This window comes from Oncorhynchus masou, chromosome 16 (assembly GCF_036934945.1).
Source record: "Oncorhynchus masou masou isolate Uvic2021 chromosome 16, UVic_Omas_1.1, whole genome shotgun sequence".
Lineage (NCBI taxonomy): Eukaryota > Metazoa > Chordata > Actinopteri > Salmoniformes > Salmonidae > Oncorhynchus > Oncorhynchus masou.
The window spans coordinates 20116546-20141151 of record NC_088227.1 but is presented as its reverse complement, the minus strand read 5'-3'; the positions used below and the strand labels follow the sequence as shown (position 1 = coordinate 20141151).

Sequence of the window (24606 nt, the reverse complement as noted above, 5' to 3'; positions counted from 1 at the left end):
CCGAGTGCCGTAGCAGTCTAAGGCACTGCATCTCAGTGCTAGAGGCATTGATACAGACCCTGGTTTGATCTCAGGCTCTATCACAACTGGCGAGATCGGGCATCCCATAGTGAGGTGCACAATTGGCCCAGCATCGTCTGGTTAGGGGAGGTTTGGCCTGGTAGGCCGTCATTGTAAATAAGAATTTGTTCTGAACTGACCTAGTTAAATAAATAAAAATAACATGTTCCACTGTCTCCATTTGACAATAATCACACCACCCAGTTGAAAGTTTCTCCATCAATTTAAATATATTATTGTGCCTTGTGCGTCCATGTCTCAGCCATGTCACTACGCTTTTATCTCTTCCCTTGTCAGTGCACCTGAGGACATCGCTACCTCCACCTTTTCCTGGATATTATACAGGTGTCTTCTCTTTCTCTCCATGGTTCTAAAATCCCCTATGGGAAAAATGAATGATGTGAATACAATGAAAAAAATGCATTGATGTGTAATATTGTTATTACTGTAACAATAAAATAAAAATAATATATAAATTAAATATTAATGATAAAATAACGATTGGAACCATTTCCGTGTTTGACCGCTAGGGTTTATGGGTATTATGACGTTTTCACTGTGGGGTTCTATGTAAACACCGTGAGGTCGGTGAAAAGTTCCACACTGTTAGTGCGGCTTGCGGACCGAGCGCTCAGTTTTCGGCATACAACATTCATTCATGTCGTTTTTGACTCTTTATTTTGTTTGCAAATAAACCAACACAATAATTTGTCTTTCTTTTAACTTAGCCATTTTCAAGCTAGATTTTTGCTCGTGCATCCTCATTAGCATCTGGCCAGCGTGTGTTTCACGTGGGCAAAAGCATTGCGGAACTGAAGCATCGATCCGACAAAAAGCTGATATTGCTTCCCATAATCGAATCGAAGACTGTGTAGATTCTGTACAATTACATTATTGACAATTTTATTTAAAAAAAAATGGCAACCCTGATTTTAGAAGATGGGACCACGTTCAAAGGCCGCCTTTTCGGGGCAAATGCGTCAGTGTCTGGTGAAGTTGGTAAGTCGTATTTTCTGAGGAGAAAGCTAGTTAGCCCATCGCATTGCAACATCTGTCTAATGTAGTTATGTTATAAGTTATACAGGTATTCTAATTGGTAACGTTAACTACCTATATGTTACCCACAAAGTCAAATTGTATAGCTAAACGCAGCTCTATTCACCCAAAACTCTTGCCGGTGTGCGCCTAGTGGTCTGCATGTAACCCCCAAAGTTGCGCGTGCCCTGTAGTAGTATGACCCATAACCTCTGACCCCTTAATTTATCCTTATTTCGGCGAAGCATTTTAGCTAACCCTGTTCCTAACTATAACCTAATTCTCCTAACCTGCTACGAAAAGTCACTTCTGGTCATCGCTGTATTCCATCAGAACTCAATTTCAGTCAGTTTGAACAATTTATGAACATGTTTCTCCTATATTGTCCTTGCTGTTTATTTATTTTGTATTTTTTAACCCATATTTAACTACGCAAGTCAGTTAACAAATACAATAATGGCATACCCCAGGCCCTATGGGACTCCCAATCACGGCCGGATGTGATACAGCCCGGATTCGAGCCAGGGACCCTAGTCTCTTGCACTGAGATGCAGTGCCTTAGATCGCTGCGCCACTCGGGAGCCCACCACTGTACCGTGTCCCATACATTGTAATGGAGATGTAGCTAGCATTAATTTAGATTGTAAGGTCTAGTTCTTTCAATCCACGTGTACTAATAAATGGAGCACAGTGCACATTTCCAAAGTTCAAGTTGCATCACCTTTTTCAAAATGTGCCAAATCTGAATTGAATCACTTCTCACTAATTTGCATTTTGCTATGAAAACTGACAAGTTGACCTGATGATTTTTTTCCAGTGTTCCAGACAGGCATGGTTGGCTACCCAGAGGCCCTGACTGACCCGTCCTACATGTGTCAGATCCTCACCCTTACCTACCCTCTGCAGGGCAACTATGGCATACCCCAGGATGAGGAGAGCGACTTTGGACTCAGTAAGGTGGGTGGAGTTGGCATGGAGTCAGCGTTTCACAGAAGCGTCCCAACAGAAATAGTGGGTGGAGAAAGGTATATTGCCCTCGTTGACCCCAAGCACCTGTTTGAATGGAATGTTCTATTATTTTTTTCCTCTCAGTGGTTTGAGTCTTCTAAGATCCACGCTGCAGCCCTCATCGTCGGAGAGGTCTCCCAGAACCCCAGCCACTGGAGCTCAGCCATGTCTCTGGACCAGTGGCTCAAAGAGCAGGGCATCCCCGGCCTAGAGGGTCAGTAGAGTTATCATTGTAAACATCCTGGTACTGTATCAGATGTTGTCTGAATCTGTGTTTTGATATGTGCTGTCTACAGTAGAGCCTCTACACTAGAGGTTGCAGTTAATGCTCTTGCTGTGACACTGTAGGAGTTGACACCCGTCGTCTCACCAAGAAGATCCGCGAGAAGGGTACAATGCTGGGGAAGCTGGTTGTGGATGGAACGCCCGAGGCCAACGTTCCATTTGACAACCCTGACCAGAGGAACCTTGTCAAGGAGGTGTCCATGAAGGTACGGTGTTGCTATGTTTAAGCTTGACCCTGTCATGCTTTTTTAGTGTTACGATCCTGAAACTTCCTGAACTAGCTTAACAGATTGCAAGTCGGTGAAACGCCAAATGTTTTCTCTCACCACAGTGGTTAGGCAGATGCCTAATCCTTCTCAGGATGTAAGTACCTTTTCTGTCTGTGTTGAGCAGGAGCCCCGGGTGTTCAACCCCAGTGGTGCTGTCAGGATCACAGCTGTAGACTGTGGCATTAAGTACAACCAGATCCGTTGTCTGTGTCAGAGAGGGGCCTGTGTCACTGTGGTGCCCTGGGATCACCCACTGGACAGCACAGGTTAGTCACAGCTGGTTACCGCACTGGGTTTCATATACAATTCAGAGATTTCTCCCTGTTCCCTTGTTTAGCCTCATCTCTCCCCTGCCTTAATCTTTACCTTGGAGCATCTGACCTGCAAAGTCAGTTCCATCCATGATGCCATGAAGTTCTATTGTATGTGAAATAATAGTTTGTATTATATTATTTTTTTCGCTATGCTGACAAAGTTGTGGTCCTTTTCAGATTTTGATGGGCTGTTCATCAGCAACGGCCCTGGGGACCCCCAGTTCTGTAAGGAGACCATAGACAACGTGAGGAAGGTGGTGTGTGTGGACAACCCCAAGCCTGTGTTTGGTATCTGCCTGGGCAACCAGCTTCTCTCCCTCGCCATCGGAGCAAAAACCTACAAGATGAAGTTAGTACAGGGACAGGGCACTACAGGGTTGTTCTGACTTGTCACTTTCTCTTTCTCAAGACCTCCTCAGGTCTTAAGTTCTGCTTACTGTCTTTGTTTGGTTTCAAAGAGAACAAAGCCAGTGGTGCTGACTGTTTTTGCTATTGTTTGGCCCCCTCCCTCGGATGTCAGTTCTCCCCAGGCCCCTCTTTATTTATCTGGGAGCGTTCTGGTGTGAAATGAGCATTCCTGCTTAGCGTAACAGTTTGGATATAGCCTAGTGCATTGCTGGGTTGCTGGAAAGGCCTGGTTTGTTTTGGTAAGACTCCTGGGATTGTTATGTTGTTAGCGTTCCGTTAGTCTCAAGGCCAGATGAGATGCCAGCTTCCTTTTGTCCCTCTGGAATGCCATGCAGTCAGTCAGTGGAAAGCAGAACAGTTTAGAGGATTTAAAGCAAGATCTTTGCATTGTGCAGGTGTCAAGTAAGGATTCTGCAGGAGCACTATGAATCTGCATCTGGAAGAGAGCTCAACCATTGAAGAAAGAATTTGACTAAAAACACTTGTCTGTTTCAGGTATGGGAACCGTGGCCATAATCAGCCCTGTATCCACAAGGGCACAGATCGCTGTTTCATCACATCTCAGAACCATGGCTTTGCTGTGGATCCCCTGACCCTGCCACAGGGCTGGGACGTGCTCTTCACCAACGCCAATGACCAGACCAGTGAGGGCATCGTGCACAACACCAAACACATATTCAGGTACCATCTACCAATGGGTACTCATTCGCTGCTTCCAGCCTTTCAACTTGTTTAAAGGCCCAATGCAGCTGTTTTTTTTTACATCAAAACATTTCTGGGTAACACTTTAAATGTTTTATTAAAATGTGCAAAAATAGCTTTTGAGACAAACTTTCTCAAGCAAGACTTTTGCTCGGACTGTCTGAGGGGGGGAAACTATCTGGCAGAGAGGTTTGGAACTCTTTTGTTATTGGTCCATTAACCATTTTACCGCATGGTGACGTCACTGTGGAAAGCCGAATCTCCTGCCAATGCAAACCTCTTGATTGGAAGGTCCTGCGTATATTGTATTTTCAACCAGCAACTATCAGGAAATAACACTGATCAAATGTTTTCACACTTTTACAGTGTTTTCATCAGCTGTTATACAAAACACAGGAAAACAGAATTGACTGCACTAGGCCTCTAATTGGAAAAGATGGCAGACAACAAAATAACCCTCCAAGATACAAGAAGTTGAAAACCAGATATTGTTTTACCCATGTCATTCCAGTGTCCAGTTCCACCCAGAGCACATGGCAGGCCCCACTGACCTGGTCAGTCTGTTTGACGTGTTTCTGGACACAGTCAGAGACCACAAGGAGGGCAAGAGTGGCAAACCAGGTTAGACATGCGTTCCTCTCAACTGTTCTTACATATGTATTCCACCTGTAGGGTATAGTAACACCTCTCCCTTCCTCTAGTGAAGCAGAGACTGACAGAGCACCTGACCTATCCTGGATCTACCAATCCGGAGGAATTTGTTCGGCCACGCAAAGTCCTAATCCTGGGTTCTGGAGGCCTCTCCATCGGACAGGCTGGGGAGTTTGACTACTCTGGCTCTCAGGTGAGACACACTACCAATTCCAGTGACGATCCAACAGCAGGTGTTAGGAGCAGTATCATTTAAGAGTATTTGAACTAATCAGACACTATGTCCAACCCTCCCCCAGGCCATAAAAGCATTGAAGGAGGAGAACATTCAGACTGTGCTCATCAACCCCAACATCGCCACAGTGCAAACCTCCAAGGGTCTGGCTGACAAGGTTTACTTCCTGCCTCTCACCCCGGAGTATGTCACTCAGGTAAGGAAGGCTAATGGAATGGCCACTGCTACATGCGCCATCTTCCAGTCTCTGATCAGTGCTCAACAAGCAAGCCCTGTTTATTACATCTCTCAGGTACTCAGAACTGATAGAAGATCAGTAAGGAGCATGGTTGACCTACGGTTGATATTCATTCAATGAGTGAGAACTGACCCTCTGCCCTATTTCGTCTGTCCAGGTGATAAAGAATGAGCGTCCAGACGGGGTCCTCCTGACCTTTGGGGGGCAGACTGCTCTTAACTGTGGGGTGCAGCTGACCAAGAGGGGAGTGCTGAAGAAGTATGCAGTGCGTGTGCTGGGGACGCCGGTGGCTTCCATCGAGATGACTGAGGACAGGAAGATCTTTGTGGAGAAGATGGAGGAGATCAATGAACACGTGGCGCCCAGCGAGGCCGCTGTGTCTGTGGAGCAGGTAAGGAGAAGGGCTTGGGACAAATGTCACGCACACTCTCCTTCTCACACACACATTGACCCATACTGATTGTCACTTGTACGTTGATTGGAATCAGCCTGTTAATCTGTTTGACTGTTGTGGGCTTTTGCTTTTTGATGTGTATTTTGATGTTTTCTGGTCTTTTCTGTGTGTCCTAGGCGGTGGCGGCTGCAGAGCGTATTGGCTACCCTGTCCTGGTGCGCTCGGCCTTTGCCCTGGGCGGACTGGGCTCTGGCTTTGCCAATAACAGGGAGGAGTTGACCTCTCTGGTGACATCTGCCTTTGCCCACACTTCCCAGGTCCTAGTGGACAAGTCCCTGAAGGGCTGGAAAGAGATTGAGTATGAGGTGGTCAGAGACGCCTACGACAACTGTATCACCGTAAGTAGAGGGATATCACTATGCATATATTTGTTACTATGTAAGTACTATGTACAGGTAACTGTCAAAATAAAGGAAACATCAAGTATCTTAATAGCCAGAACGGCTTCAATAGGCCTTTGCATAGATTCTGGAACTCTATTGGAGGGATGCGACACCATTCTCCCACAAGAAATTCCATGATCTCGTGTTTTGTTGATGGATGTGGAAAACGCTGTCTCGGGCGCCAATCCAGAATCTCCCGTAAGTGTTCAATTGGGTTGAGATATAGTGACTGAAACAGCCATGGCATATGGTTTACATTTTCATGCTCAACAAACCATTCAGTGACAACTCGTTCCCTGTGGATGGGGGCAATCTCATCCTATGGGGGCATAGCCATGGTAGCCAAAATAATGGCCTGTCCAGCATTTTTATACATGAACCTTAGCATGATGGGATCTTAATTGCACCAACTTTTAATATACTTTGTATACCTCATTCACTCAAGTGTTTCTGTTATTTTGGCAGTTACCTATATATTTGTTACTATACGTTTTTGTTTTCAATTTTATTATGCATTTGACTGTTATGGCTAAACTTTATACGTCCTTATTTGTTTAAACGTGAATGATTTATCATTTCTATCCTGTAGGTATGTAACATGGAGAACATTGACCCTCTGGGTATCCACACTGGGGAGTCCATCGTGGTGGCACCCAGTCAGACGCTCAACGACTATGAGTACAACATGTTGAGGAACACCGCCATCAAGGTCATCAGACACCTAGGCATCATTGGCGAGTGTAACATCCAGTACGCCCTCAACCCTGAGTCTGAGCAGGTAATGGTCCATACTGACATTGTGATCGTTTATACTAGTGTTAACCCGCCGAAACATCAGTGTTTCCCATAAATTGTGTCCACTGCAAAGACAATGTATATTTCGGGATGGTTAAATGTTTTCAATGTGAACTTAAACGACTAAAACCAGATATAAAGTATGTAGAAAAGGTGATGGAGCTATATATTTTTTAAAACAAGATCACCTAAATAAACGATGGAGAGTCAGGGAGAATCTAAAATATCATGGCATGGGCCCCCCATTTGATTTTTGTTGTAATTGAGTCACTCCGATAGCATACAAACACAGCATAAGCATGGCAAAATGTATAGAATTGCAGGAAACTTGTTTTCAAGCAGTAAATTATATTTTTTCCACGTGACAATGTTTAGAATTCCAGGAAATTAGATTTAAAACACCGACATTTTGTCTCTGCATCCAAGAGGAGGGCCTCTAAAACCGCGCCTTTGCCTACGCCCACTGTCCCCCCCCCATCCTAACTTTGTCACGGCTGAAAAAATCTTGTGGGGGAAACGCTGAACGTATTCTGATATTTTAAAATGTTTCTACTGTATAGCAATCTAAATCAGTGTTTTTGTGCTGCAGTACTACATCATTGAGGTGAATGCCCGTCTGTCTCGGAGCTCAGCTCTGGCCAGTAAAGCTACAGGATATCCCCTGGCCTACGTGGCTGCCAAGCTGGGATTGGGCATCCCGCTACCTGTCCTCAAGTGAGTTTATTCACGTTTTGTGGCCTGATGTCAGGTTAAGAATTGTATTTTGGCATTGATCTACTAATACCATGGTTTTAACAGGTAATGTTTGTTATTGTACAGGAACTCTGTGACCAACCAGACCACAGCTAACTTTGAGCCCAGTCTGGACTACTGTGTGGTGAAGGTCCCTCGCTGGGATCTCAGCAAGTTCCTGCGCGTCAGCACCAAGATAGGTAGCTCCATGAAGAGCGTTGGTAAGAGGACAAGCACTTTTTTTTATTAATGATCGAATTTGGGAGCAGCAGAGTGCCTTATCTGCCTGCTATCTGTAGGGGCAGATGATTCTACCACCACTCGGGTTGCATTGCAAGTTCACACAAAGGAGTTGGTTAACACAGTTTTTGTCTGTAACCTTTTGCAGGAGAGGTGATGGCCATCGGCCGCAGCTTTGAGGAAGCCTTCCAGAAGGCTCTACGGATGGTGGATGAGAACTGTGTGGGCTTTGACCACACCATCAAACCAGTGTCTGACGAGGTAAGCTCACTCACCTTTTTTTACCTGTCTTATTCCTCTTGGCTGCATTTTATGTGAACAGTTCTGACATGCCTCTGTCCTGTGGTCTTACAGGAGCTGCAGACCCCAACAGACAAACGTATCTTTGTTCTGGCGGCTGCTCTCAGGGCGGGCTATACAGTGGACCGCCTTTACGACCTGACCAAGATCGACCGCTGGTTCCTTCACAAAATGAAGAACATCACGGACCATGAGAAGGTGCTGGAGTCGTACAACCAGGACGAGAGCGCCATGCCTCTGGAGGTGATGAGGAAAGCCAAGCAGCTGGGCTTCTCCGACAAACAGATCGCCCTGGCTGTGCAGAGGTACAGTACTGTGATACTCCTGAGAATGGTAGCCCGTTGTTTACATCTCAAAACATCATTAAAAGTTGAGGCGGGTACATGAAAAACATACAAAATAAATGAGAGATTCTTCATTGATACGATGACGAGTCGGAATGAGACGCATTCCGTCTGGGGTATGTTTTGTGTGTCTGGGTTCAGTTCCTCAGAGCAGTGAGAGGGGGGAAAAAAAGACTTGGTTTGAAATGTCTGTTTTTAAAATGAACTTGTCTGAACTCTGACCTTTAAACCTATGTCTCTCTCCAGTACGGAGCTGGCGGTGAGGAAGATGCGTAGAGATTGGAGCATCCTGCCTGTGGTAAAGCAGATCGACACTGTGGCGGCAGAGTGGCCCGCCCACACAAACTACCTGTACCTGACCTATAACGGTACGGAAAACGACCTGGGCTTTGGAGATCCCCATGTCATAGTAATTGGCTCTGGGGTTTACCGCATCGGCAGCAGTGTGGAGTTTGACTGGTGCGCTGTGGGCTGCATTATGGAACTCAGGAAGGTAAGTCGATTTCTGCTTTGTGCAGAATAGCTCTCATTTATTAGAAGAATGTTGAACAAAAGCTGATATTGTCATGATATGCTGTTTAGATGGGCTATAAAACCATCATGGTGAACTATAACCCGGAGACTGTCAGCACAGACTACGACATGTGTGACCGTCTCTACTTCGATGAGATCTCCTTTGAGGTAAGAATGCTCGACTGATGGCATGGTCCCAACTCACTATCTTTCAAACATTTTATTGTCGTTTTTCATCGTACAATAATCAACATTCAAAGGTCCGAACTTACTTGATCTAATGCTTTTATCACCTGAGCAAAGGGCCTCAACACCTCGCCATCAAACCCTGTTTCATGCATGGTATGTTGCCATGACCATAAAGCTCCATTATCTCCTCCCCTCCTCCAGGTTGTGATGGACATCTATGAGATGGAGAACCCAGAGGGAGTGATTCTGTCCATGGGGGGTCAGCTGCCCAATAACATCGCCATGTCCCTCCACAGGCAGCAGTGTCGTATATTGGGCACCTCCCCGGAGTTCATTGACTCTGCTGAGAACAGGTTCAAGTTCTCCCGCATGCTGGACACCATCGGCATTAGCCAGCCCCTGTGGAAGGAACTCACTGAGATTGAGGTCAGCGCAGAACAGGGCTTCTAATCCATTTTGAATTTCAAACCAGTAATGAAGAGGTTATAGGTCTTGGTTGCAGATGAGTCAATCTCAAGTTGGATAGAAATTGTGGCACACACTATCCCATAACGGAAAAGTAAAAATGTTTTTATAAATGTTTGCAAATGTATTTAAAATTAAATACAGAAATATCTCATTTACATAAGTATTCACACCCCTGAGTCAATAGATGTTAGAATCACATTTGGCAGCGGTTACAGCTGTGTGTTTTTAAAAGCTTTGCACACCTGGATTGTACAATATTTGCACATTATTAGCTCTGTCAAGGTGGTTGTTGGTCATTGCTAGACAGCCATTTTCAAGTCCTACCATAGACTCAAAACCGTAACTAGGCCACTCAGGAACATTCAATGTCGTCTTGGTAAGCAAGTTCAGTGTATATTTGGTCTTGTGTTTTAGGCTATTGTCCTCCTGAAAGTTGAATTGGTCTCCCAGTGTCTGTTGGAAAGCAGGCGGGACCATATTTTCTTCTAGGATTTTGCCTGTGCTTTGCTTTATTGTATATTTGGTAAAAACATATATTTTATTTTATCCTACAAAACTCCCTAGTCATTGCTGATGACAAGCATACCCATAACATGATGAAGCCACCATCATGCTTGAAAATATGAAGAGTGGTACTCCGTAATGTGTTGTTGGATTAGCTCCAAACATAATGCTTCGTTTTCAGAACGGTTTTTTTTTTCTTGCCACATTTTTTGCAGTTTTACTTCAGTGCCTTAATGTAAGCAGGATCCATGTTTTGGAATATAAAAACAAATCTGTACATGCTTTCTTCTTTTCACTCTGCCATTTAGGTTAGTATTGTGGAGGAACTACAGTGTTGTTGATCCATCGTTAGAATAAATCTATCACAGCCATTAACCTGTGTAACTGTTTTAAAGTCACCATTGGTCTCAATTTGAAATCCCTGAGCGGTTTCCTTCCTCTCCAGCAACTATCTTTATAGTGACTGGGTGTATTGATACACCATCTAAAGTGTAATAACGTAACTGTGCTCAAAGGGATATTCAGTCTTTTTTTTTCTGCCAATAGATGCCCTCTGCGAGACATTGGAAAACCTCCCTGGTCTTTGTGGTTGAATCTGTCTTTATTTGAAATTTACTGCTCGACTGGGGGACCAGATAATTGTATGTGTGGGGTACATAGATGAGGTAGTCATTTAAAAATCATGTTAAACACTTATTGCATGCAGAGTGAGTCCAGGCAACATATTATGTGACTTGTTAAGCAATTGTTTTTTTCTCCTGAACTTATTTAGGCTTGCCATGACAAAGGGGTCGAGTACTGATTGGCTCATTTTTTTATTAATTTCACTTTGACATTATGGGATAGTGTGTGTGTGTGTGTGTGTGTGTAGGCCAGTGACACACAAGCTACATTTAATCCATTTTACATTTGGGCTGTAACACAACAAAATGTGGAAAAGGTCAAGGGATCTGAAAACTTTCTGAAGGCACAGTATGTTATTTTGTATCCTCCTCTCCTCCCCAGTCAGCCATGAAGTTCTGTGAGACTGCGGGCTACCCCTGCCTGGTGCGTCCCTCCTACGTGCTGAGTGGAGCGGCCATGAACGTGGCGTACACGGACAGCGACCTGGAGAAGTACCTTAGCAGCGCTGTGGCTGTGTCCAAGGAATACCCCGTGGTCATCTCAAAGTTCATCCAGGAGGCCAAGGTACGACTTGGGAAATTCTTTACTACTTAGATTGAAATGCCTTACTGCTTTGTCATTTTAAAGGGATAATTCACTTTATTTTCAATTTGCAAAAAAAAAGTGAACGATCCCCTTTTAAAAAAAAACCTATGATAGCTCCTTTAGTCAACTATAGTCTGGACCTGACTGGCGTCTCTCTTTGCTCCAGGAGATAGACGTGGACGCGGTGGCGTGCGACGGCGTAGTGATGGCCATCGCCGTATCGGAGCATGTGGAGAATGCCGGGGTGCACTCTGGGGACGCCACCCTGGTCACGCCCCCCCAGGATATCAACCAGAAGACCATGGAGCGCATCAAGATGATCGTCCACGCCATCGGACAGGAGCTGCAGGTCACCGGGCCCTTTAACCTGCAGCTCATCGCTAAGGTAAAGTCTAAAGGACATTTTTTGTTTTTGGAGTTTCAAATCGGCGGTTGCCAACCAATAGCATGCCAAACAGAATGTCACCCACAACCATACAAGTGTGTTTCTGTTCCCTGTGGGATTTCCAATGGCTGTCCGGTTGCCTTTAATTGCAAACAAATGTGTTTTCTGGACAGGATGACCAGCTGAAGGTGATCGAGTGCAACGTCCGTGTCTCCCGCTCCTTCCCGTTCGTCTCAAAGACTCTGGGAGTGGATCTGGTCGCCCTGGCAACGCGCGTCATCATGGGAGAGAAGATGGAGCCCGTGGGCCTGATGAAAGGAGTGGGCATCGTGGGCGTCAAGGTAACCCAACTGATGAGTCCACAACTGTAAAATAATCCAGTTGAATTATTGTTTCACCGACCATACACCAACTTGGATATGTTGTCTCTTAGGTCCCCCAGTTCTCGTTCTCTCGTCTGGCCGGAGCTGATGTGGTGCTGGGGGTAGAGATGACCAGTACTGGGGAGGTGGCCTGCTTTGGAGAGAACAGATACGAGGCCTATCTGAAGGCCATGCTCAGCACAGGCTTCAAGATCCCCAAGAAGAACATTCTGCTCTCCATTGGCAGTTACAAGGTACTGACTATAATGCAAAGAGCTAAACGTTTTCATGGAAATTCATTTCGAGAGGCCAGTGGTGCATAAATATTCATTGTATCTTTGCAGAACAAGAGTGAGCTGCTGCCTACTGTTCAGGCGCTGGAGAGTCTGGGCTATGACCTGTATGCCAGTCTGGGGACTGCTGACTTCTACACTGAGCATGGAGTCAAGGTACTTCACATCTAGGATGAGTGGGCTCTTCTCAACAGGATCCCAGAATGAGCCATTTTCAATTCACAACGTCATTTTTTTTCAATTCACAACGTCATTTTTCAATTTGCTTCCTGAATTTGACCAACTTGTTTATGTTCGGTCTCTTTCAGGTGATGGCGGTGGACTGGCCATTTGGGGAGGAGGAGAGTGACTGCCCCAACAAGGACAAGCAGAGGAACATCTTGGAATACCTGGAGGACCACCACTTTGACATGGTCATCAACCTCTCCATGAGGAACTCTGGAGGCCGACGCCTCTCCTCCTTCGTCACCAAGGGTTACCGCACCCGCCGCATGGCCATCGACTACTCTGTGCCCCTCATCATTGACATCAAGTGCACCAAGCTGTTTGTCCAGGTAGGTTAGTTAGGGGGCTGTGATGGGATGTTAGCCACTGCTGATGTTTGACGTAGCTGTGTTGATTCTACATAGATTGTTGACTGTCCTGATTGAAGCATGTGCTCCTGTAATTGTAGGCGCTGCGTCTGGTTGGCGGCTTCCCGCCCGTCAAGACTCACGTGGACTGTATGACGTCACAGAAGTTGATTCGCCTGCCTGGTAAGCAGTAAGGTTGGGCTGTGCTAAAAAGTCAAGTCTGTTCATTTCAAATATAAGCACCTTGTTTTCTTCCGGTATTTGGACAATACATGATAGCTCCTTCAGTCAACATGTGGAACTGCAGTGTTTCTGAACAGTACTCATCGAGTCCCCTCCCCCTGTCCCCGGTGCCAGGTCTGATAGATGTGCACGTCCACCTGCGGGAGCCGGGTGCCACCCACAAGGAGGACTTCTCCTCGGGCACAGCGGCTGCCCTGGCAGGGGGCGTCACCATGGTGTGTGCCATGCCCAACACGACACCTGCCATAATCGACCCCAGCTCCTTCGCCATGGTCCAGAAGGTAATGAGAAGATAGACATTTACCACTGGATATTTTAAATTAGTCTGTTCCAAAATATGAAATGATGCCTTTTTATAAAATGGGTCAAATCAGTACCTGAAGGTTTACTCCTGAGCTGTTCCTCTGTTTTGTCTCTGTCGTCTCAGCTTGCCAAGGCAGGGTGTCGGTGTGACTATGCCCTTTACGTCGGAGCGGCTTCAGACAACTCCACCATCTTGCCCTCCATCGCTAACTCTGCCGCTGGGCTGAAGATGTATCTGAACGACACCTACTCCACTCTGAAGATGGACAACGTCTCAATGTGGATGGAGGTAGGTATCAACTGAACGAGGCCGTTGATAGGTCGTTCACATTGATCTGTTTGAGCTGACCAGTTGCGCTGTCTCTTTGCGTGAACTAGCACTTTGAGAAGTGGCCCAAGCACCTGCCAATCGTGGCACACGCAGAGAAGCAGACTGTGGCAGCCGTCTTGATGGTGGCCCAGCTGTACCAGAGAGCTGTTCATATCTGCCATGTGGCCAAGAAGGAGGAGGTAAGATGGCCGCCTGGAACATCACATACAGATATAGCACTGCTTTGCCTTGATGTGTTGCCCGTTCATTGTCTCCAGGGTGAATGAGGTGTCAATCGAAGCACGCAGAAACCTTGTAGTTTTTTTGGGGGGGAGGAGTCCTCACTGATTGCTTTCATTAAGATGAACTGCAAGAACACACACCTGTAGCTAACAAATGAGCTTTGTGCCATTTGAAGTGAATAATTTTAAGACCAACACATCAGAACACACATAAGATAAAGAACCATGTTTTCTGTTCTACTAGTATGTAATGAATTGGCATCTATTCCACCCTTCCCTTCCCCCAGATCCTGATCATCCGTGCAGCCAAGCAGAAGGGCATCCAGGTGACGTGTGAGGTAGCTCCCCACCACCTCTTCCTGTGTGAGGAGAATGTGGTGGGCATTGGGGACGGCCGGGCACAGGTCCGCCCTATGCTGGGCACCCGGGAGGACATGGAGGCCCTCTGGGAACACCTGGACATCATTGACTGCTTCGCAACTGACCACGGTGAGTAGGGCTACACCATAAATCCATTATAGTTTACTCCGTTTGTCATATCTTCCGCCCTGCGCCCTCTATCTACAAACACCAAGCCTCGTCCCCTATTACTCAAGCAGGCAGCATTTTTCCAGAGGTTTTGTTCAACGAACCTTGGTGGAGTTGGTGCCTACTATTAGATTCACTCTCGTCTGCAGGCTGCTCTAGCTAAGCCAATTCATGCAGTCAAAAGATTTATTTTAAAAAAAACAATGCTGCTTTTCACTTTGCCTCTTTATATAAATCCACATGTTTTTGGGGTATTATACTATTAGTTTGTGTAGCTATTTATCTCTCTGCAAAACACTAGTTAGTCTGGGCAAGCTGCTCATGTACCGACCACAGGAGGCTGCTGAGGGGAGGACGGCTCATAATAATATCTGGAACGGTATCAAACACATGGAAACCATGTGTTCTATTCCTTTCCAGCTATTAATGAGCCCGTCCTCCCCAATTAAGGGGCTACCTGCCTCCTGCAGTGCCAAAAAGGATTTTGTTAGCTGCTAATACTAAATGCTAAAATGTGCTGTGCTAGGGCAAATCTGTCTAGCAAACGTTAGCCCTAATACAGGCTGCTAATACAGGCTGCAAGTTCTGAATCAGAGGAATAGAAGAAGCATATTCTAAAATGTTTGTCAATGTAACATCTATTCAACTGCAATTCGGGTCCCCTGGGAAACACTGACCAATACTCCTACTTTAAAATAAAATAAAATAAAAAGTGCTGTCTTGCCAATCAGCACTGTATTCCAAGTTCCTACTTTATTACAACCATATAATTTCTATGATTCCTGATGTTTTTGATCTATAACGCAAGTAAAAATATATATATATTTTGTCCATATCGTGAAGTCCTAAAGGTGAGGGCTCCGTTAACCCCTACTTGTTTTTTTATCACACAATTACAAGATGAGTGTTGCCATACAAAAGTTCTGATATTTCTGTGTGTTTTGGCTAACAGCCCCCCATTCAGTGGAGGAGAAGAACTCAGAGAAGCCCCCACCAGGTTACCCCGGCCTCGAGACCATGCTGCCCCTTCTCCTCACCGCCGTCAGCGATGGGCGCCTCACCATCGACGATATCATCAAGCGCCTGTACGACAACCCCCGCAAAATTTTCTCCCTTCCCGCACAGGACAACACCTATGTAGAGGTAGCTACAGGCACACACCACCGAGCGTTTTTAACCATGTAAAATGGGCAGCACGGCAAGGATTTATATCTTTGGGTTTCCACGTTGAAATACAAAGAGGGATTGAAAAGATGATCAATGTTTTGGCTTTTCAAGAACATTGTAGGCCTGCTCTCTCCCACCAGGTGGACCTGGAGCAGGAGTGGGTCATCCCCGAACACATGCAGTTCACCAAGTCCAAGTGGACACCCTTTGAAGGCATGAAGGTGAAAGGCAAGGTCCGCAGAGTGGTGCTCAGAGGAGAGGTGGCCTACATCGACGGACAAGTGCTGGTCCCTCCTGGCTATGGGGAGGATGTGAAGACTTGGCCTGCACCCATCCCCCTCCTCCAGCCCCCTGAGCCAATGAAAGAAGTCCCAAAGGTACAGTCCTACCCCTTTCAGCTCCGCCCAGTCAGGATAGTGTGCGGATACAGTAATATGTGCTTGTGTAGCATACTAGCAAGCATTGTCTGTGGCACTAAGGCTGTTGTATGTCTTTTGTGTGTGGCAGACCCCAGAGCACCCCCGGCTGACCCCTCCATGTGAGGGCATCCGTACATGCGCCCAGAGTCCTCGCCGTCCCGCCGGGGACGGCCGCTACATGCTCCCGCCACGCGTTCACAGGTCCTCCGACCCAGGCATGCCCCCAGGTACTACAGCCCCAATGTTTTCTCTTGCCTAACTGAGCTCTTGCTTGCGAGTGGCAAAATGCTGTGTGAATGTCCGTTTCAATAAATGCTATATTCACTGTCCATTTACAGGTTTTAGGACGATGCACACAAAATGGCACTTGGATGTCATTGGTAAACCTTTTTAATCTACATCTCTGAACCCACTGATCCTGTGATTTTTAAGCGCACCGTACATGAAGCGTTTGAGAAAGCGAAGATCGTATAACGAGTGATTCCACTGTCTCTACTATAGGCTGCATGGTCATCATGACAGATTGATTGGCTGAGTACATTTGCTGATTAAATGAAATGTCTAAATCAGGGGCTCCGCCTATAGCTCACTCTGCTGCGGAAGACCTGGGACTGTGCTTTATCGATGGATACAAGTGTATTGTTGAGAAGGGAATGAAGGAATGAAAAGCCTTTTTGTTTTGGTTGGCCATTTGCTATGTTCTTCACCCATTACTGAGACTGTATGATCACAGCCCCTATCAATGTCAAATCAACGATGGAAGTTGTTTGATTCTCACATTTATTACTTTGATGAAATGACGCTCAGTGCCGTATCAATCTGAAACGTATTTACAACCCACTGTCGATAGCTTTGAATATGTCAGTACACTGGCTAATTGCTGTGGTATTGGCTAAATACCACAGTTTTGTATCATCTCTCTAACACTTGTGTTCTAACGTTTTGTCATGAAATTCTAAGCAGCTGAAGATTCAAGGGCGAGAGCATTAAGAAGAGCATTTGAAGAAGGTTTCAGAGAAGGTTTGAAGCTTGACGTAGGTCAGCTGTTACGCATAATACATTTCCTAGCTCTGCTACCGTTAAGGCTGTTTGGCGTAATATTCTGGCAGGCCATTTCAATGGAGTTATACTGGTAGCTGCTTTGAATAGCTGGACTACTTGGTTGTAGAGATGCTAGAAAAAGGTTGCAATTCCGTTCCTTCTCATTAGTTGCTGCACTACCCATGTCTCTTTGCTCTGAGCCGACTGCTTTCCTAATGCTTGGATCGCTTTGAAAGAAAACGCGTTGAAATATGGTGTAATAATCCATGCTTTTCGGGTGTTTGTCATGTTTCATCCTCAGGGAATAGAAAAGACTGCAATCCTTTTAAGATAATTAATTTCCACACGTGTTGGATTTTTCCTGTGGTATTTGAAGCGTTTAGTGTTCCTCTGTCCCCAGAGATGGCCCCTGCAGCTGGGGACGGTTACAGCCATCCCCCTCCCCTGGCCAGGATCTTGTCCCCTCGGGCTGAGGCAGCGGCAGGGCAGCCCCTGGCCCACCTCCAGACCTCCCCAGTGCTCCACCCACTAGTGGGACAACACGTCCTCTCTGTCAGGCAGTTCAGCAAGGAACAGGTACTCTACACCAGTGTTTCCCAACCCTGGTCCTCAAGTACTCCCCACAGAACACATTTTTACTGTAACCTGATTCAACTTGTCAACTAATCATCAAGCCCTCAATGAGTTGAAGGAGGGGTTTGTTAACGGCTACAACAAAACTACTGTTGGGGGGTACTGGAGGACTAGGGTTGGGAAACGCTGCTCAACTCACATAGCCAGGGACATTATTTACTAAATAACTTTTATTTATATATATATATTTAAAAAATTCTAACTCTTTATTTCAGATCTCTCACATGTTTAACGTGGCCCATACTCTTCGCCTGATGGTTCAGAAAGAGCGAAGCCTGGACATCCTAAAGGTAAAAATTCTTTCCTTTTTTGTTTAAAACTCTGATTAATCTAAAGAACAACTGTGTGAGTATTTCTGTGATTTGTCACAGTATAAATTGCAGGAGAGAAGCTCATTTCAGAGTAGCCGGTCAGGCCATTCCAATAAGCCCAGTGTTGAGTCACCCAGGGTTTGAGTAATCTACTTCCGGAGGCAGCATAGTTCTTCCTGAGCCATAGTCATTCAGCTTAAACGTGGAGGAGCAGGTGTGTTGTATAAAATAACAACAAAACAACTACCGGAAATGATTACTCACATAGGAGTTGATGACATCACCTGATTCAGAATGGAATACAAGCAACACCTGCTACCTGTGTGCATCTAAGCCTAAAGACCTCATAAAACAAGTTTTCTGAATGTCTCATGGTGTGCCACTGTTAGTAAATCTGAGTTGTAAGAATATATTCTATAAAAAAATACATATATAAACTCTTTTTTCAGGACCCAGTCTTTCAAAGATAATTTGTAAAAATCCAAATAACTTCACAGATCTTCATTGTAAAGGGTTTTAACACGGTTTCCCATGCTTGTTCAATGAACCATAAACAATTAATGACCATGCACCTGTGGTACGGTCGTTAAGACACTAACAGTTTACAGACGGTAGGCAATTAAGGTCACAGTTATGAAAACTTAGGACCCTAAAGAGGCCTTTCTACTGACTCTGAGAAACACCAAAATAAAGATGCCCAGGGTCCCTGCTCATCTGCGTGAACGTGCCTTAGGCATGCTGCAAGGGGGCATGAGGACTGCAGATGTGGCCAGGGCAAAAAAATTGCAATGTCTGTACTGTGAGACGCCTAAGACAGCACTACAGGGAGACAGGACGGACAGCTGATTGTCCTCGCAGTGGCAGACCACGTGTAACACCTGCACAGGATCAGTACATCCGAACATCACAGGTACAGGATGGCAACAACAACTGCCCGAGTTACACAAGGAATGCACAATCCCTCCATCAGTGCTGAGACTGTCCGCAGTAGGCTGAGAAAGGTTGGACTGAGGGCTTGTAGGCCTTTTGTAAGGCAGGTCCTCACCAGACATCACTGGCAACGTCGCCTATGGGCACAAATCCACTGTCGCTGGACCAGACAGGACTGACAAAAAGTGCTCTTCACTGAAGAGTCGCAGTTTTGTCTCACCAGGGGTGATGGTTGGATTCGTGTTTAACATCGAAGGAATGAGCGTTACACCGAGGCCTGTACTCTGGAGCGGGATCGATATGGAGATGGAGGGACCGTCATGGTCTGGAGCGGTGTGTCACAGCATCATCGGACTAAGCTTGTTGTCATTGCAGACAATCTCAACGCTGTGCCTTACAGGGAAGACATCCTCCTCCCTCATGTGGTACCCTTCCTTCAGGCTCATCCTGACATGACCCTCCAACATGACAATGCCACCAGCAATACTGCTTGTTCTCTGTGTGATTTTCTGCAAGACAGGAATGTCAGTGTTCTGCCATGGCCAGCGACGAGCCCGGATCTCAATCCCATTGAGCACGTCTGGGACCTGTTGGATCGGAGGGTGAGGGCTAGGGCCATTCCCCCCAGATATGTCCGGGAACTTGCAGATGCCTTGGTGGAAGAGTGAGTTAACATCTCACAGCAAGTACTGGCAAATCTGGTGCATTCCATGAGGAGGAGATGCGCTGCAGTACTTAATGCAGCTGGTGGCCACACCAGACTGTTACTTTTGATTTTGACCCCCCCTTTGTTCAGGGACACATTACTCCGTTTCTGTTAGTCACATGTCTGTGGAACTTGTTCTGTTTATGTGTCAGTTGTTGAATGTTCATACAAATATTTACACATGTAAAGTTTGCTGAAAATAAACGCAGTTGACAGTGAGAGGACGTTTCTTTTTTTGCTGAGTTTATTTATATATATTATATATAAACACAACGTGCAACATTTTCAGATTTTACTGAGTTACAGTTCATATAAGGAAATCATTAAATTTAAATCAGTTCATTAGGCCTTTGAAATAAATGAATTAGGCCCTAATCTATGGATTTCACATGGCTGGACAGGGGTGCAGACATGGGTGGGCCTGGGAGGGCATAGGCCCACCCACTGGGGAGCCAGCCAATTAGAATGAGGTTTTCCCCACTAACGGGCTTTATTACAGACAGAAAATGTCCTCAGCACCCCCCACCCCCTTCAGACGATCCCGCAGGTGAAGAAGCCGGATGTGGAGGTCTGAGGCTGGCGCGATTACACGTGGTCTGTGGTTGTGAGGCCGGTTGAACGTACTGCCAAATTCTCTAAAATGAGACGTTGGAGATGGATTATAGTAGAGACATTTACATTAAGTTCTCTGGCAACAGCTCTGGTGGAAGTTCCTGCATTCATCATGCCAATTCCACGCTCCCTCAACTTAAGACGCAACAAAACTGAACATTTTAAAGGTGCACCCGTGTTATGATCATGCTGTTTATTCAGCTTCTTGATATGCCATACCTGTCAGGTGGATGGATTATCATGGAAAAGGAGAAATGCTAACTAACAGGGATGTAAACAAATTTGTGCGTGACCTTTGAGAGAAATAAGCCGTGTGTGTGTGTGTGTGTGTGTTTGTGTGTGGAACATTTCTGGGCTTTTTTTGTTTCAGCTCATGAAACATGAGACCAGCACTTTGCATGTAATGCTGTGTGCCTTGAAATGCCTGAATGCTGTGCTCAAAGATGGATCTGTTGTATGCCAGTCTGTATTCTTTGTCTTAGACCCCTGTGTGTTACTCTCTCAGGGTAAGGTGATGGCTTCCATGTTCTACGAGGTCAGCACGCGCACCAGTAGTTCATTTGCAGCGGCAATGCAGCGTCTGGGTGGCTCCGTGGTCCATTTCTGTGAGGCCACCTCCTCGTCGCAGAAGGGCGAGTCTCTGGCGGACTCGGTCCAGACCATGAGCTGCTACGCTGACGTCCTGGTGCTGCGACACCCCACGCCAGGGGCTGTGGAGGTGAGCAGCGGTGTCGATACGCCGCGTTACAACTTCACTTGAAAACTTGTCATGTTCATTTAGGCAAGATATTCTGAGAGAACACTTTGAAAACGAGGTGCTACCACCTAAACACCGACCGCAAACCTTGTTGTACTTGCTCGGCTGTATCCGACTTGTTTATTTCCACCTGTAGTCTGCAGCGAGGCACTGCCGGAAGCCGGTGATCAACGCTGGGGACGGGGTCGGGGAGCACCCCACGCAGGCCCTGCTAGATGTGTTCACCATCAGAGAGGAGCTGGGTACGGTCAACGGCATGACGGTGAGACCTCAACACACCCATCTCCCCTTCAGGGATGGTAGTCATGTCTTCGCAGCAGTACTAGTGCTAATACCAATTTAGAAGTGATGGTAATGCAAACCGAACTGTAAGATCTGGAACCTGACTGTGTAGGTTGTGATGGCAGCCTCCTTTTTTTTAAGTTAACATAGCCAATGCCCAATGGCCCTCCAGTTTTCATCCAGTTGTCCTGACTATTGTCTGTCTGTAGATCACCATGGTAGGGGACCTAAAGCATGGCCGCACAGTTCATTCCCTGGCCAGGCTGCTCACCCAGTACAGGATCACTCTGCGCTACGTCGCCCCAAAGAATCTCCACATGCCCTCCGAGATCATTGACTTTGTGGCCTCCAAAGGCATCAAGCAGGTGGGTGGATCACAAGTTTTTTTAGTGGTAAAGCTGATGGCTCTGTATCTAAATCTCAATGGCACTGCTGCTGGTAGGTAGGTGTCCTTCACATATCGAATGCACTACATAAAGCGCTAGACTACTGTATGTCCTTGTGGTTGCAGGAAGAGTTTGAGAGCATCGAGGAGGCCCTGCCTGACACTGACGTCCTCTACATGACCAGGATTCAGAAGGAGAGGTTTTCCTCAGAGGAAGAGTACAAAGCTGTAAGGATGGGATGGGGTTTCACTAACCTGTGAGGCCTTAGTGTTTGATCAGTGCTAAAATCACTCTTTTTTTTTTTCTCCAGTGCTTCGGTCAGTTCATCCTCAGCCCACACATCATGACTGGAGCGAAGAAGAAGATGGTGGTGATGCATCCTCTACCAAGAGTCAATGAGATCAGGTACGGATGTTCCCCTAGATTACAACGGATCTCTCTTCATTATACTCCCTTTGATTCACTAATGTTCGCAGTCTTATGCGGGATGATCTGATTTCATGTTGACTTTCTCTCTTGCAGTGCGGAGGTGGACACTGATCCTCGTGCTGCCTACTTCCGGCAGGCTGAGAACGGCATGTACATCCGCATGGCCCTCTTGGCCACTGTGCTGGGCAGATGATCGGTAGATGATCGGTAGATCGGACACACCCCACTGTTGGGATTGCGAGACCAAAATGAACCAAATGTATTAAGGTCTCGGTAAGAGTGAGGGGACACTACTGGTGATCACAATGATGAAACCACTCCAACAGTCTATATACAGTCACATGTTTAGTGTGTACTCCTCTTCAACCCTGGTATTTCTCCCGGAATTAATTAGTACTATCACTTAACAACAATTACTGTTACATGTTACAAATATCGGTATGTAGTTCATAGAATACTTTATTTTTGTATCACCGACTGGAGTCGTCTGTGGTGTTGATTGTATGGGGGTGGGGTGGGGGGGGGGGGGAGATACATGCTCCTCATCAAAGGTGGAACCATTGCAGAACATCCTTTTTAAGCGAGAAATAATTGTTAAAGCCGATTTGTTGGACTCTTTTTAGGTGTTTTATAAATTAATAAAATGTGAATGGGTTTTGTAGATGGGGTTTATTTTATTAACTACAGGAAATTAAGCTGCTATCATGTAAATGTTTAGTGAATGGTTCTACCCAGCGGTGTATTCATTAGTCTGTTGTTAAACCTGCACATATCGATCAAGATAGCGAAACGCAAGTACAGGGGCAATGTAGAGGAGCAATCACGGATTACAAAAAGAAAGCCAGCCACATTAGCACACATCAACGCCGCCCGACTGGATGAGCTAAACACCTTTTTGTAATACTTCAAGCACAACGACTGAGCTGCCGAGGAGAGCCCCCGAGGACAATGAGGGCTACTTAATTACTGTCTCCACGAAGGACGTAAGAACGTTTTGCCTACCGCCCTGACAGATACACAGACGACGCAATTGCCATTGCACTGCACACTGCCCTCACCCACTTGGACAAAATAATTGCTTATGTGAGGATGCTGTTCATTGACTACAGCTCAGCCTTCAATACCATAGTGCCTTCTAAGCTCACGGGCCTGGGACTGAAGTCTGTGCAATTGGAACCTGGACTTTCTGACGGGCCGCCCCCAGGTGGTGAAGGTAGGCAACATTACCACCTTGACACTGATTCTCAACGTGTGGGACCCCATAAGTGTGCGTCATCAGTCCCCTCCTGTATTCCCTGTATACCCACTACTGCGTGGCCTCACACAGTTCCAACTCATTCATCAAGTTTGCTGGTGACACGACAGTAGTAGTCCTTGATTACCAACAACGACAAGACACCTACAGGGAGGAGGTAGGCACTGATGACGTGGTGCCAGGTGAAACAACCTCCAACTCAACCTCCACCAGGTCACCTACAACACAAGGTGTCTCAGGAAGGCCAAGAAGGTCACCAGGGACCCCAGCTACCCGAGCAAGGGCTTGTTCTCTCAGTTTCCATTACTCCTATACTACCTGCATTGGAACATCATAGCAACAACTGCAAGACTGGCCAATAACCCCCAGACCATCAGGCTGTGGAAGAGCCATCACGAGTCAACTACCTTGTCCCCCTCCTGTTCTCTGCGGACATTACCTCCCCCTCAACTAACTTTTTAGCCTGCCCCCACCCCAATGGACATTTTGTCATGGCTACAGTTTGGTATGCATATGTTTTATTGCATTGTTTTATTTAACTTTGTCCTGCATTGTTGGAGCTTGGATCTTAACAATTTCACTATACATGTGACTATTTAAATAATCGAATGTTTTTGCAACAGAACATTTAGCAACAAACTATTTTCTATTGGATACATTCAGATAGGTGTCAGGTCAAATCAAATTTATTTGTCACATACACATGGTTAGCAGATGTTAATGCGAGTGTAGCGAAATGCTTGTAGCGTAGTGGTTAAGAGCGTTGGGCCAGTAACTGAAAGGTCGCTGGTTTGAATCCCCCAAGCTGAGTAGGTGGAAAATCAGTTGATGTGCACCTGAGCAAGGCACTCTGGATGACAGCATCTGCTGAATGTCTAAAATGTAAATGTAGGTTCCTAGTTTGACAAAATATTTTCAAGTGTATACAGCTAATGAATACACCTCCAGTTGTCTTCAAACACCAGGTGGCAATGCAAGCAAGGAGGTGGGCAGAGCCAAGTACGAGCTAATGTGATCCTATTGGCGTGTTCTGGCACATATTTGGATATTTCTGTTACATACAAACCTTTTGACCTAAGAAGTTGTTGTTGGTATCCTAAATTA

General features: G+C 46.0%; 1 protein-coding gene across 2 annotated transcripts; it reads left to right on the top strand.

The window, feature by feature from the left end:
• Positions 1 to 634: 634 nt before the first annotated feature.
• Positions 635 to 22751, top strand: LOC135557630 (multifunctional protein CAD-like). 2 transcript variants are annotated; one of them, XM_064991092.1, is made up of 43 exons: positions 635 to 1059; positions 1913 to 2052; positions 2188 to 2317; positions 2452 to 2594; positions 2782 to 2923; positions 3149 to 3320; positions 3875 to 4060; positions 4593 to 4702; positions 4783 to 4925; positions 5032 to 5163; positions 5363 to 5596; positions 5776 to 5997; positions 6632 to 6820; positions 7427 to 7551; positions 7657 to 7790; positions 7958 to 8070; positions 8164 to 8414; positions 8700 to 8946; positions 9036 to 9134; positions 9357 to 9581; positions 11133 to 11315; positions 11503 to 11721; positions 11895 to 12062; positions 12155 to 12337; positions 12428 to 12532; positions 12685 to 12930; positions 13050 to 13131; positions 13306 to 13472; positions 13619 to 13783; positions 13873 to 14004; positions 14334 to 14535; positions 15527 to 15717; positions 15882 to 16118; positions 16249 to 16387; positions 17124 to 17198; positions 17602 to 17777; positions 18050 to 18124; positions 20899 to 21111; positions 21287 to 21412; positions 21642 to 21797; positions 21944 to 22045; positions 22129 to 22223; positions 22341 to 22751. In XM_064991092.1, the coding sequence occupies exons 1-43, from the start codon at positions 978 to 980 to the stop codon at positions 22438 to 22440; spliced, it is 6756 nt and encodes a 2251-aa protein (XP_064847164.1). In that variant the 5' UTR covers positions 635 to 977; the 3' UTR covers positions 22441 to 22751. The 2 variants fall into 2 exon arrangements, with proteins under 2 accessions (XP_064847164.1, XP_064847165.1); XM_064991093.1 differs by lacking the exon at positions 17124 to 17198.
• Positions 22752 to 24606: the final 1855 nt, after the last annotated feature.

Coding starts and splice junctions, on each gene's coding strand:
- LOC135557630 (XM_064991092.1), top strand. CDS start 978: ATGGCAACCCTGATTTTAGAAGATGGGACCACGTTCAAAGGCCGCCTT. Junction 7,552..7,656: donor ATCCCGCTACCTGTCCTCAA/GTGAGTTTATTC, acceptor GTTATTGTACAG/GAACTCTGTGACCAACCAGA. Junction 13,132..13,305: donor GAAGTTGATTCGCCTGCCTG/GTAAGCAGTAAG, acceptor CCCCGGTGCCAG/GTCTGATAGATGTGCACGTC.